At 33.5% G+C, this 13,537-nt stretch overlaps 1 protein-coding gene across 1 annotated transcript in view; it reads right to left on the bottom strand.

Moving 5' to 3' along the window:
- Window positions 1–5,297: 5,297 nt before the first annotated feature.
- Window positions 5,298–13,537, bottom strand: part of GNAT3 (G protein subunit alpha transducin 3) — a 57,515-nt gene continuing 49,275 nt past the window's right edge. Inside the window, exons 7-8 of the mRNA XM_037021728.2 lie at window positions 13,336–13,489; window positions 5,298–9,195 (exon numbers count right to left, since the gene is read on the bottom strand). Of these exons, the coding sequence (XP_036877623.1) occupies window positions 9,005–9,195; window positions 13,336–13,489 (345 nt within the window). The 3' untranslated portion in view covers window positions 5,298–9,004. The remainder of the gene's footprint in view (window positions 9,196–13,335; window positions 13,490–13,537) is intronic.

Here is a 13,537-nt window from a genome sequence, read left to right as displayed (position 1 = left end):
TCCATAGTCAGATGATGGTTGGAGATTAATGTCACAATTAGTATGTGGATGTTTGATATGCCAACCTCCTGGGTTTGGAGCACTTATGAAATGCTATGGGCTCAGCTGGGCATTTTGTTGCCATAGCTCACAAAAGTAATATAAACAGACATCTGCGGGGCCTCTGCTGAGATGAGGTTTAAAGATAGGCTTCTCATGGAATAAGGCTTGATTTAACTGAAAGAAGAGAAAACACTTTCTAAGTGAAAATATTTTTTTCAGAAAGTAACAACACATTTTATAGACTATTATATGATTATCAGAAAGTCAAAGTGTGTACATTCACCATTCGTGCTTTGTGAGATTAATAGATTGCAAGTTGTTTGTAATTTAGTCTGATCATTATGATTGAGAGGAAGTTTGCCTCTTCAATTCTCTTTAAACATTAAAACTGATGCTAGTTATAATGATGCTAGCTAGCATTGAAACACAACTAGACTGAGTCCATGGACAGTGGAAATTCACTGAATCTTTCTTAAAAGTTTTTTAACTTAATTTTTCATTAAAAAAGTACCATGAATTGTGTCAAAAAAATTTACAACCCCTAACTGGATTTAAATTTGTGAGTTCAGGAAAGACTAAGTAACTGGAAGCTTTCTTCAGTGTAAAAAGCACATAAGATGGTGTAGGTGATTGTATGCAGCAATCTGACCCCATACTTCATAGCAGGAAGACCAAACTACTGAGATTTGCTTGATTTGAGGAGTTTATAAATTTAAAGGACAGTAGAAGAAATCTACAAATTTTATGAGGATTTCCTTAAGTTACGCCCACACACACACTTAATGGAACTCCTAAATGTGTATCAGAGATCACAAAGATCATTGCTAAACTTTATCAAGAATAAATCTTTATTGATTTTCAACTGAAATCTATTACAAACAACTGAATATATTCTTCTATAGCTCAGTGAAGGACATTTTTTAATGTAAAGATATGTTAAAATGTGAGAAATTAAAACAATACATTCAAATTATAGAAAACATACGATTAAGAATTGTATTTTATCCACTATTATCTACTTATATTTATAGACATTGAAGGGTAATTAATCTGCTCATAAATTCTCCAAGTTATATGGTAAGTTTTGAAATGTAAGCATTTTCCAAAGCTCCGTACACTTCGATCAGGTTTATGGTTTATAATCTTTTGAAATATTACAGATGGGGGTAATAGGTGGTACTAGCTTTAAAAGTTACCGATACTTTGGTGAAATACGATTTATGTGTATATTGTGGTTGTGTAAGTATGCAGTTCAGTCTTTCTTGTTATTAAGGGGACAGAAATTACTTTGGAAAGGCTTGAAGGCAGTTTTTAAAAAAGAACATGAAAATACTAGTAGTAAATATAAACAGGTCACCCTTTAATAATTTGTAAAGGTTCTACTGATTATGATTTTGTTTTGCTCTTCTAAGACAGGACTTCCTATGACATTAATTGTAGCTTTACAAGCAGACAAAAATGTTCACATTTTAAGGTTTATGATTTTTTAAGTAATAGACTAATTGTTATAGGGCATTGTGATGTTCTCCTGTTATCAAAGGCCTCAAAACATCCATTGATAGGATTTCTGTGTCTGCTCTCGAACAGCGATCTCGTTTCAAGGCCTCTGAAACATTAGATGGGTCTCTTTGTACTGAGGCAATGTCACAGCAAAGGCAAGAGAGATGTAACTTTCTTCCCAATGTCTTTAGGATAGTGCTGTTATTTCTTTGAATAGTGATGGATCTGGCTTCCTCTCTAGGAGCTTGTGTAATTCCTCTTTTTACTAATTGGACATAATAAATGGCTAGAGAAAACAGAGACTGATCTCATGTAGCCTCATTTGGAATATAAAATAGATATGTAAGACTTATCAATTGGAAACTTTGCCAAATGCATTCAAGATTTTTTCAAGTCTGAATTGGAAGGGAAAAAAACATGTCTTTTTAATTATGATACATCATTTCTTTTAGACATTTTTATTCCTCCCTACCTCACCAAAAACATTAAGACAGAGCTGGAAACTTTAAAACACACACACACACTTATCAGAACATATAACTATGCTTATCTTAAAGTGGACTGTCTGCTTTGCATACTCTTCACAGGGGCTGAAACGGATTTACTTGGCTTCATTATCATAATAAGGCCTACAAAAAAGGGGGTGCAAGGTAGTCAGAGAACACATAGGATAGGCAAGTAGCCAAGACATGGCCAGAGAGGAGATAATTTCTGAAAAAAGCAGAAGTCCTAAGTTTGAGTTAATCAGTGAACAAATGGGGGAGAAGAAATATATCTAGGAGGGAGCACCTTTACTAGTGGATTTAAATTGAAGAATAGCAAAATATTGGCTAGAGAAGAGGTACTAGTTCATGGAGAATAGTTAAACATCATGGCATTTAGACTTCATAATACTGAAAAACCATGGAAGCATTTGAAGTTATGTAGTGTAATTGTCCTACATTTGAGACAAATCATCATCAACCTATTAGTTGGATGGAAAATAGATTGGAAGTGGCAAGAATTGATACAGGGTGGACAGTTTAAGGAGCTCTTCCAAGAATCTCTGCAAGAGAGGAACTTGAACTAGACAAGGGGAAGTAATGATGGAAAAAAGCAAATAATCAAAGAAATATTTAGCATGTAGAATCACTACAACTTCTTGAGTAATTTGAAATGGGTAACAGGTGAGAGAAAAGGTTAAAATCTAAAGTTTGGGCTGAACAACTGAGATAGATCCTGGGAGGAAAAATAGATTCAATGAGCTTAAATTTAGTTAAACTCATTAAATCATGAGTTTAATTTTGAAAATGTTGAATTTTGTATGTATATGTCCAAAGAAGCAATTAAGATATACAGCTAGAGAACAGGAGACTGATCTTGCCTAGAATAAAATGAAACCAGGAAAGTACTTAAGATCTCTAATAGAGAATATGTGGAGTAATAAGATGGTAGGGATAAGTATTTTTAGTGATACTAACATTTGCAGGAAGATTAGAGGAGTTTGAGACACAGGAGAAAAATCAGAGAAGTACATTCTGTAAGCCAAGAGAAAAGGCCTTCTAGGAGGAACTGGTAAATAATCTTTGGATTGTTTTTTCATTAATTCACTAATATCCTTAGTTCCTACTTTGCCATCAAACTCAATGTGGAAAACCTGTATGTGGGCTTCACCCTTAGGAAACTTACATGCAGTAGGGTGGCAAACAAATGTAACAGTCACACAAGTAAATATTCCATTGTAAATCTCAGTCATAAAGAGTGAAATTATTATGAAGTATAAAAGTATGAAGCAGATGAACTTCCATCTGTGAGGTCTGGGAACCCCTGTTTAAAGAGGTGAACTCTAAGTTAAGATTTGAGGCGCTAATAAGGCATGGAGTATAAGAGGGCAGCTCTGACAACAAAATAGCAAGCGCCGAGGACCTGCCATGTGAAGGACTGGGCCATGTGCCCTGAGCACTGGAAGTTATCCTGGAACTTTATTTTAGCATGAGAATGATCTCAGCTTTCTAGTTTTTAAAAAGCAAAACTAAATGATTACTTTTAAGGAACCAACCATGATGGGTGGTCCTAGAGAGGCAGGGATATTAGAGTTTGAACTATTTCTGTTTTAGTCTGAAAGGTAATCATGGTGAATATGAACTCATTGTTTATAAATTTATTAAGTGTTTGCTAGTTCCATTACATATGTGAGATACTACAGGGAAAAATGAGTGCCATGTTATTCTTTTTAAAAATCATCTTTATTATTTTTATTTTCATGGATAATTTATATATTCACCATTTTAAGTATATAATTCAATGCTTGGTAATTTTACCAAGTTCTCACATTATTCTTTAATAAAGTTTTTATACATTAACCAATGTATTCCATTCCTTGGATGACAAGGGATGGTCTACCAGGCTGAACAATGAACAGGGTGATGTTAGGTGCTTGATTCTTCTTCTCAGGAATAAATAACACTTTTAAGCCCTCAATTTAAAACTGACAAAAAGGTATCACAGTTTTTACACATAAACATAAAGTCACTTTCTAAGTGTTAATTAAAAATCCCTTGCATATCCTTTCTCTTCTTGTTTCTGTTTCCTTTCAGTAAACCAGCTTACTCTGGTGTCAGTTTTCAAAACAAATTGCTGACTTGGAAGCTCAATCTATATTGGTCTATGGTGATTGTTTAATCTACTCTGGTCATCCATAGTTGTGAATAAAAGTCATCTAGAAAAATTTAAATTTTCAAAGTCCCATAGAGGTACAGCTGAGGCTAGAAGTGAGATTTCCGCTCAAGTCTCAAGCACCTTAGGGTTCCCTATAGTGACCAAGTCACCTGTTCCAGTGGGGGTGAATGCACTTCAGGAGAACTTGTCGCCACAGATTCACAATGATGTAATTGATGAACAATTTGCTGTTAGGATTTCCAAGTGTACTGAAGCCTTCTAAGCATGGTGGTCCAGAATATGATGACTCCACTACCTTCTATAATAAAATGGTGTGGCTGTTGTGTAAGATTATGAAGAAATACTTCTTTTTAGATTAACAAAAGAACAGAATTATGAAAAAAAAATAAGCATTGGTGTCTGTTTTGACATAATGTAAGTGGCTTATATATTTTTTATAGAAGAATACTCTGCCTTTTCTTTCAAAAGGTGGAGATGATTATGCTACTCCGCTAGTTGATAAAACATTATTGTTGGGGATACACCATATATATGAATAAAAATATGGAGTGATTGTTTCTCAAATATAGTAGAGACTAGTATTTCCTCTAATGTAAAGCTCTTAGTATGTTAAAATAGAAATATTCTCCATTGGTTTTGATACTGTAATGGCATTGAATATTTGATCATTTTTCTTTTTCAGAAAGGAAATAGAGATATATATAGATAAAAATAATTTTTATTCACATATGTGTGCTAGGTTTTGTTTCAGTCAACTTAAAAAATATGAATGTCTTTCAAATTATCACTTTGCTTGTGTGTCTCATACATCATTCTTTATCTGAAAGGAATAAAATTTAGAGGGCCATTACTGACTCTGTGAAGTACATAAGGTCTTTTATTTCCTTTTTCTTTCATGTGCCTGTTTCCTAACAGTGTGACAAATACGGTTTAGAACAAAAATTGTGTTATTACTAATGAAAAATGTGTTGGCATCAGCAGTGCTGTTAGTAGCAGAATGTCACAAAGTACTCATTTTCCTCTGAATTTGATGGAGTGTCGGTTGTGGAACAAGTTGCAATAAACAGAATAATGGACTGGTTGAAGTTATAGCAGAATGGAATTTTGCTTTAATTTACTGAAAAGATACACACTAATAAGCAGCCAGTTGATTATTCACAAAACAGTTGTTAGGCATCAATTATTTTTCTACCTTTCACTATAAGCTAATCAAGATCTTAGGCACAATACAGATTAATGGAAAAATACACTTTCCACAATTAATAGTAACAAACAATTTGAAAATGGTGGGAAAAAAAAGGAGAAAAGACCTGGCTATTTGTGTATAACCCTAAAAATGTTTAGAGATGTTTCAGTAGTTTTGTTTTCACAAAACTTGACTAAAATAGTGTGTATATTATGATTATCAAATTATTATACACTACTGAGCTTGAGCACAAAATGAACTATGATTTTTAATAGGATTTTATTATCTGTTTTATTAAAGCTATTGGTAATCTAAATTTATTGTCTGCAACATTTGGGTAGAAAACCATGATGTAAGTGTGCCCCCCTGTGGCTACAGACTAGTTTGTAAGAATGTCAGAAAGGCCTAAGTGGTAAGAGGGCGTTAACTGATTATATTATCTAGTGAATGTTTCTCTGTCCCCCACCGAAGGTTCTCTCTATTTTCAAAGCTACCCTAAGCCAGAGGAGCCACCATTTTGCCTACAGTCCCTACAAATGTTTTTTTAGTAGCCATACATGTTAAACAACACACCACCTCTGATTCTGAAGTGGTATAACACAGTAAAAACACATAAATCTACAAAAAAAAGACTTATTTTTCTGTATGTACATAGTGTTTAAGTCAAACCTGAGTGATTCTCTGCAATTATTTTAAAATATATTTTGCGATTAAATAGGATAATAGATCAAGCAAGAAAATTTGTAATAGAACAGGCCAATTGACCTGAAACTGTCCATTTGTATGATGTACACAAAGACTGTTATTTGTTTATAAATTTTGTTAATGTATAGGATATTGGAAATCTATAATGTGTATTGTAAATTCCACAGGACTTAAAACTCCTTTCCCATAAAGCTTCTTTGTAGACTTACCAACTTTTATATTTTCGCTCAAAAGTATATCCACTTACTAGTCTTCATTTAACTCTCTGGTCACTAGTCCAAGATGCAGAGCTTCATATATTGACCACTTCATGCTGCTGGGAGAACTTTGCAAGAACTAGTTGTTAATGGCCCCATTAGATATAAGCCTCCACCAGGTGTCTGAGGTAGAACAGCATGTGTATGATTGGACACATCTTACAAATGGATGCGTTGGGAGTATTACAAACTGAGACAAGCAAGATTTGGAAACATTCGGAGTCAGGAAGGAGAACTCACAGGAAAAAATCAGTGTAATCATATTGAACTCTGACAAACTAGGACTGCTTCTTACAGACACTATAAAAGCAAGAACACCAACTGTCCAGTTAAAATTAAAGTTGAATTTTCAATTGAAACAAGTGTTTCATTTCTAACTAACGTTAACATTGCTGGTCTCAGTGTGAGTGTCTTTCAGCTAAGGAATAGCTTTCCATATTTTCCACTTTGTCACTTCCTTTGTTAGCCCAAAATGTATGCATCTACTCTTTTTTTGTTAAAAATTTCAAAAGTAAAATCAGGAAGAGACCAAGTTTTAAGGAGTGCAATGATCTTAAAAAGTAATGCAAACATCTATTTTATTTTTCGCTATTAAAATTTTTTGTCTTAATTAAAATTCATTGTTTAGCATAGCAAGTATTGTTGATTATGAAAAAGATTTTAAATTTCAATCATAGGATTGGAAGGAATTTAACAGCTTTTTTAAAAGAAAAAATCCAAACTGACTCCTCTAATTTTTGTTTGATCACTTAACTTATTCAAGGTCTCAGAGAATAATGTTTCATAAATAAATATTGATGCCTGTCAATTTTTTTGCACAGATTGAAGTGAGTTACGTGTTTTTCAAAAATTGAATAATTTCTGACCCCACCCTTTCCACCTATGTTATCTAAAAGAGGAACCCCTCAAAGCAAGTCAGTTAAAATGTAATAACAGTTATATTTTAAAAAATGTCTTACTCCTTTCTGGAAAATTCTCTTCATACTGATGAAGAAAACAGGTTAAAATAGAATGGGAGGGGGAAAAAAAAGACAAAGCAATGAATGAAAATTTTAGCATTTGTAATCTTAATTTACAATCTCATAGCATTGACTATCTCCTAGCAAAACACTGGGCTGTTGTTACATAGATATTGGTTCTTAATCAGAAAATATCAAATAACCTGAACTGAATATTGCCTCATTTTTTTTGTCTGTGGTATCAGAGACTCCTTAGTAATCTGTATTCTGCAAAGCAGTTCAAATTACTTTTTCTTACTATGGCTTTTTTTATTAAACTGTATTTGTTGATAACTTCTTTGCATTTTTGAAAATAGGGCCAGAGACACTCTAGTCAAGGTTACTTAACTCTGTTAGCGATCATTGTTATGTGTTTAGAATGGAAATGTATTACAGAACAATGAAGTAGTAGCACTGAGATACTGAGAGCTACCTAAGTTCTGAACTAGATTGGCAGATTGCTTCATTTATGTTCACTTCATCTCATTTAATTTATAAAAACCTAATTAGTTATCTTTTCAGAGTGGTTATAAATCTTATGCACTGACCTACTATTCTGACCTCTCACCTTCTACAAGTATAGAGGGTAAACAATATTGAGACATGTTTACAAAGTACATGCTGTTAAAGAACACACTTTTTAAAAAGTCATTCTTTTCTGTTTGTAAATAATATGATTTAAGGCACCAAGTTATCTTTTAAAAAGTAGTCTTTCACCATTGGCATGCTGTATGACATTTAGAGTAGACCATACAGTACTAACAGAGAGATTCCATGTTTCTCTTCTAAAAAACTCCTTAATTTTATGTTGTTACTTCCAACTTCTTATTCATAAAATCAAAATATACTAGTGCTGAGACATAGAATTATTTTTCTCTCTTGCAGTCTAGAATTGTTGTTCCAAAACCATTAATTATAATAATGTTCCATGCCACTCTAGAATAAATTGTGAGAAATGTCCATTGAGGTCTTTTATTCAGCCTGAACAGCTTTACACTATGTACTTGACCATACATGGCCCTGTTTTCAACTAGGTTGTTGCAAAAGGATATATTATTGGAATCCTCAATTCTAAGGGTAAATTCAACATTAATGATTTTTTCCTAAGGGAAAAAAAATGTAGCAGAAAAAATTATATTTCTTTTGCATATATAATTTCCTATCAACAGGTACATGTATAATGAACATTTCATTTGCAACTGACTAAATGGTATTAACTGACCAATAAAATATCGTCTCTGAACAGTTTCTACATATAGGCACAGTTACATTATCAGCAAAAATGAATGCCTCTCAAAATCTGGCCAATGGAAATAATATGGAATATCTTGCATTTTTCATTGTTCTATGATTAAAAATAGGCACAATGCAGAAAAGTAGTTCCAACTAAATTCAGTGTCACCGAACATTACCAAAATATACCAGTTTTCAAGACCTGAGGATATCAAAGATAACCCATCCTCATTGCCCCATAGAAATGGAATCTTATCCAAATAAAGGTGGCAGTACATTAAAATTTTTGTGAAAAAAATTTTGCCTTGTAACACACTGTATTTCTGGATAAGTTTATATCTATTAAAACTAAACATGTCATACAGCACCTTTCCTTTTAATGTTGAAAAACCTACATGAGCAAGAATGGAAGAAAAAAGAATTGATTAGAAAAGCCCACAGTCTTTCAGATTCTCTTTGATTATTATATCTGTAACTGCATCAAACACGAACTTGACATTTTGGGTATCTGTAGCACAAGTCATGTGAGAATAAATTTCCTTATCTTCTTTTTTTAAATTCAGGTCTAGAAACTGATTCTTGATGTAGTTCCCTGCATCTTCAAATGTATTTGGCCCTTGTTAAAAAAAGAAAAAGAACACATTAATTACTTTTTAAAAAGAATAAAGTTAAAATTTCAGTGAGTTTTAGGAGTTTACTTTTGCTGTAGTTTGGTGTACTCAGTATAGAAAAATAAAAATGGCAATGGTCAGGAATTTATGCATCAGCTGTGTGCTAAAAACTATCCTTACTCCAACAAATGACTCAGGTGGCTAAAATAGAACCTTTGCATCAAAAAACTCATAATACAGTAGAAATACTAACATATTTATACAACAAAGTGAGTAAGAAAGTCCATGTATGTATCTAAGGATTTGTGTGTGGATGTATACACAAGTGTGTGTGTTTTAATATAAGCTAAAAGAAAACAAAGTATAGATGAGTAAACTACAGAATAAGGTGGCATTAAACTGGACCTTGAGGGGTAGGTAAAAGAGAGAAGAAAAACAGTATCTGTGAAAGCCAGTAAGTGAGAGTGAGAATAGCATATATTCTGAGGGTAGGGTTGAAAAGCAACCCTTTAGAGAATGTGCACTTTAGAGAATCTGGTCAGATGAGTGTGACAGATTTTTGTCAAGGAATGATTCAGAAGATAGAATAGATGATCTGAGCCAAATCATAGACTATGTTGCTAATTAAACAAAGTAGCTGCGATGAGATACATTGAGATTATAAAGAGCTGTTCTTGACTAGGTTTCAATAGAGCTAACTGAAAAGCTGATGAAGGCTGTACTCGAGAAAGTAAAGCCTTGTAGTAGAAAACTACAAGTTTTCTATAGTATGAGGAAACTATAGTATGAGGAAAGGCAGAAATTAGTAAGGCTAATAAATACAAGACAACTAAAGTGACCTGTTGATTGGCTTTGTAGCAGAATGGTTTAGTGGGGACCTAACAGGTAGGGAAGTAGCATAAAGATTTTCCTAGGAGATAAGATTTTGTTCCCCACTTAATATAACTAGGAGAGAAATTCTGTGAGGGACAATCTTTAAAACTATGTTAACACTGCTAAAATCCAAAATACTGACAACACCAAGTGTTACCAAAGATGTGGAGCCCCTGGAACTCATATTCATTGCTGCTTGGAATGCAAAAACTTTGCAAGTCAGTTTGGCAGTTTCTTACAAAACTAAATATAGTCTGACCATACAACCAAGCAGTTGTACTCCTACAAAAAAACTTATATGCATACAAAAACATGCATATGGATGATTATAGCAGCTTTATTCATAATTGCCAAAAACTGGAAGCAACCAAGATATCCTTCAATAGGTGAAAGGATATAGAAACTGGTTTGCTTATGAAATGGAATATTATTCATCAATAAAAATAAATGAACTATCAATGAATGAGAAGACATGGAGTAAATTTAAATGCATGTTCACTTAAAATTGAAAAGTGAAAAGTCAATCAGACAATACCATATATTGTATGATTCCAGTGACAGGACATTCTGGAAAGGGTAAAACTATAACTACAGTAAAAAGATCTGGGGGGATTATGCTCCCTGACTTCAAGCTCTACTACAAAGCTCCATTAATCAAAACAGTTTGGCACTGACACAAGAACACACCCATAGATCAATGGAACAAAATAAAGAGCCCAGATATAAACCCATATATGGTCAATTAATATATGATAAAAGAGCCATGAACATAGAATGGAGAAAAGGCAGCCTCTTCAACAACTGGTGCTGGGAAAACTGGCCAGCTTCATGTAAGAAAATGAAGCTGATTACTGTCCAACTCCATACACAAAAGTAAACTTGAAATGGATCAGAGACCTGAATGTAAGTCATGAAACCATAAAACTCTTAGAAGAAAACATCAGCAAAAATCTCTTGAATTTAAGCATGAGCAATTTTTTTCCTGGACAAGGGAGACAAGTCAGAAATGGACAAGTGGGACTACATCAAACTAAAAAGCTTCTGTATGACAAAGGACATCAACAGCGGAACAAAAAGTCACCCTACAGTATGGGAGAATATATTTGTAAATGACTCGTCTGATAAGGGGTTAACATCCAAAATATATAAAGAACTCACACACCTCAACACCCAAAAACAATAACCTGATTAAAAAATGGCTGGAAGACCTGAATAGACACTTCTCCAAAGAAGAAATATGAATGGGCAGCAGGCACAGGAAAAGATGCTTCACATCACTAATCATTAGGGAAATGCAAATCAAAACCACAATGAGATATCACCTCACACAAGTTAGGATGGTCAACATCCAAAAGACAAAAAACAACAAATGCTGGAGAGGATGTGAAGTAGAAACCCTCCTACACTGTTGGTGTGAATGTAAATTGGTGCAACTGCTGTGGAAAGCAGTACGGAGCTTTCTCAAAAAGCTAAAAATAGAAATACCATTTGACCTGGGAATTCTACTCCTAGGAATTTATCTGAAGAAAACAAAATCCCTGATTTGAAAAGATGCATGCGTCCCTATATTTATCACTTGCACTATTGCAGTGGCCAAGATACAGAAGCAACCTAAGTGTCCATCAGTAGATGAATGGATAAAGAAGATGTGGTATATATACACAATGGAATATTATTCACACATAGAAGAAAAGAAATCCTACCATTTGCAACCACATGGATGGATCTAGGGGGTATTCTTTGTGAAATAAGCCAGGCAGAGAAAGACAAATACCATATGATTTCACTTATTTGTGGAATATAAAAACAAAGCAAAACAGAAGGAACAAAATAGCAGTGGACTAACAGACAATGAGAAGTGACTGATGGTTACCAAGGGGTTAGGGCAGGTGCTGGAGGGAGGGGCATATAGGAGCACAATACTTTGCAATCACAATATAAGTTCATCATGGGGACTGTTGAACCACTGTGATGTACATTTGAAACCAATGTAAGGTTGTAATTAGTGATATTTTAATTAAATAAATAGACAGGTAAACAAACAAACAAATAAATAAATAAATAAATAAAAAGTTCAGTGGTTACCAGGGCTTGGCAGGGAGGGAAGAGATGTAAATAGGTGGAACACAGGTGATTTTTATGGCAGTGAAACTATTTTGCATAATAGTGTGATGATTTATACACACCATGCATTTGGTCAAAGCTGTAGAACTGTACAACACAAAAGACTAACCCTAATGTAAACTATGGACTTTAGGTAATGATGTATCAATATCCATTCATCAATTGCAACAAATGTACCACATCCATGCAATATGTTAATAATAGGAGAAACTGGGAGCTGACTGGAGAGGGAGTATATGGGAACTCAGTATTTTCTGTTCATTTTTTTCTATAAACTAAAACCTGCTCTAAGAAATAAACTAAGTGGAAACATACAGCCTTTAATTATGAGTGTATATTTAATGTGTATTATTCAATATAGAATGATTGTATTAATCACATGATAAATGTGAACTGTAATTAATATTTATAAATATAGGAGAAAGATATAAACACTAATTATGGATTAGCACAAATAGCTTTTTTGACAGAATGCCATGCTCCTAGTAACATCTGGGCTACCCACATATCTAAGTGTTGGAATTGGGCTTGTAATTGTGTTTAAATCATAAATATTTCCACTTTATATAATTTCATAAACAACAGGGAATATAAGTATTTACAAAAGAAAAATTGTCTCCAAAGGTAAAACAGCCCTTCTTCCGAAGCTAACATTTACAGTCATTGACTAATAGGAGCAGCATTAAAACTCAGAACCGGGAAAACTGGAAAAAGAGAAGATGTCACTGCTATCAAATGCATTCAAGCTGTCCGTCCAGGAACTTAATTCAAACTTTGAGATGCTACTGAGATCTAATACAGTATTACAAGGTTTCACTAGGAAATATATTTAAAAAATGACAGTTAAGAAGAATATTACATTCCTAGTATAGTACTTAAAATAACAGTTTCCAATGCAGTTTAATATATAAGCAACCCTGGTCTATCTAACTACTTCCAATTTATTCATTAGAGCTTTGCTTTAATGCTGACTGTGTAGAGAGATTTTTCTCTTTATTTGTAAGATTCTTTCCAATTTGGATCATACACATGACTCAAAAAATTACCATAGGCCTCAACCTCATAAATATTACATGTCAAGATCTACATAGGAAAATACATGGCTATACAGGAATTTAGTACTGTGGAATTAAAGAAAATAATCTTACCAGTGTACTCTGGAAAGCAGATACTAAGATGCACTTTGGTTATTTTTTCTTGGAAGAGATCTTTTTTATTGAGAAATAGGACAATAGAGGTGGTTGCAAAATACTTGTGATTACAGATACTGTTGAACAGGAGAAGGCTTTCATGCATTCTGTTCTGTTAAGTATAAAAGATGAGAATGTAGGGTTATTATTTGCAAATATT

Source organism: Manis javanica, chromosome 6 (genome assembly GCF_040802235.1).
Source record: "Manis javanica isolate MJ-LG chromosome 6, MJ_LKY, whole genome shotgun sequence".
NCBI lineage: Eukaryota > Metazoa > Chordata > Mammalia > Pholidota > Manidae > Manis > Manis javanica.
This window is presented reverse-complemented; position numbering and strand designations above follow the sequence as displayed.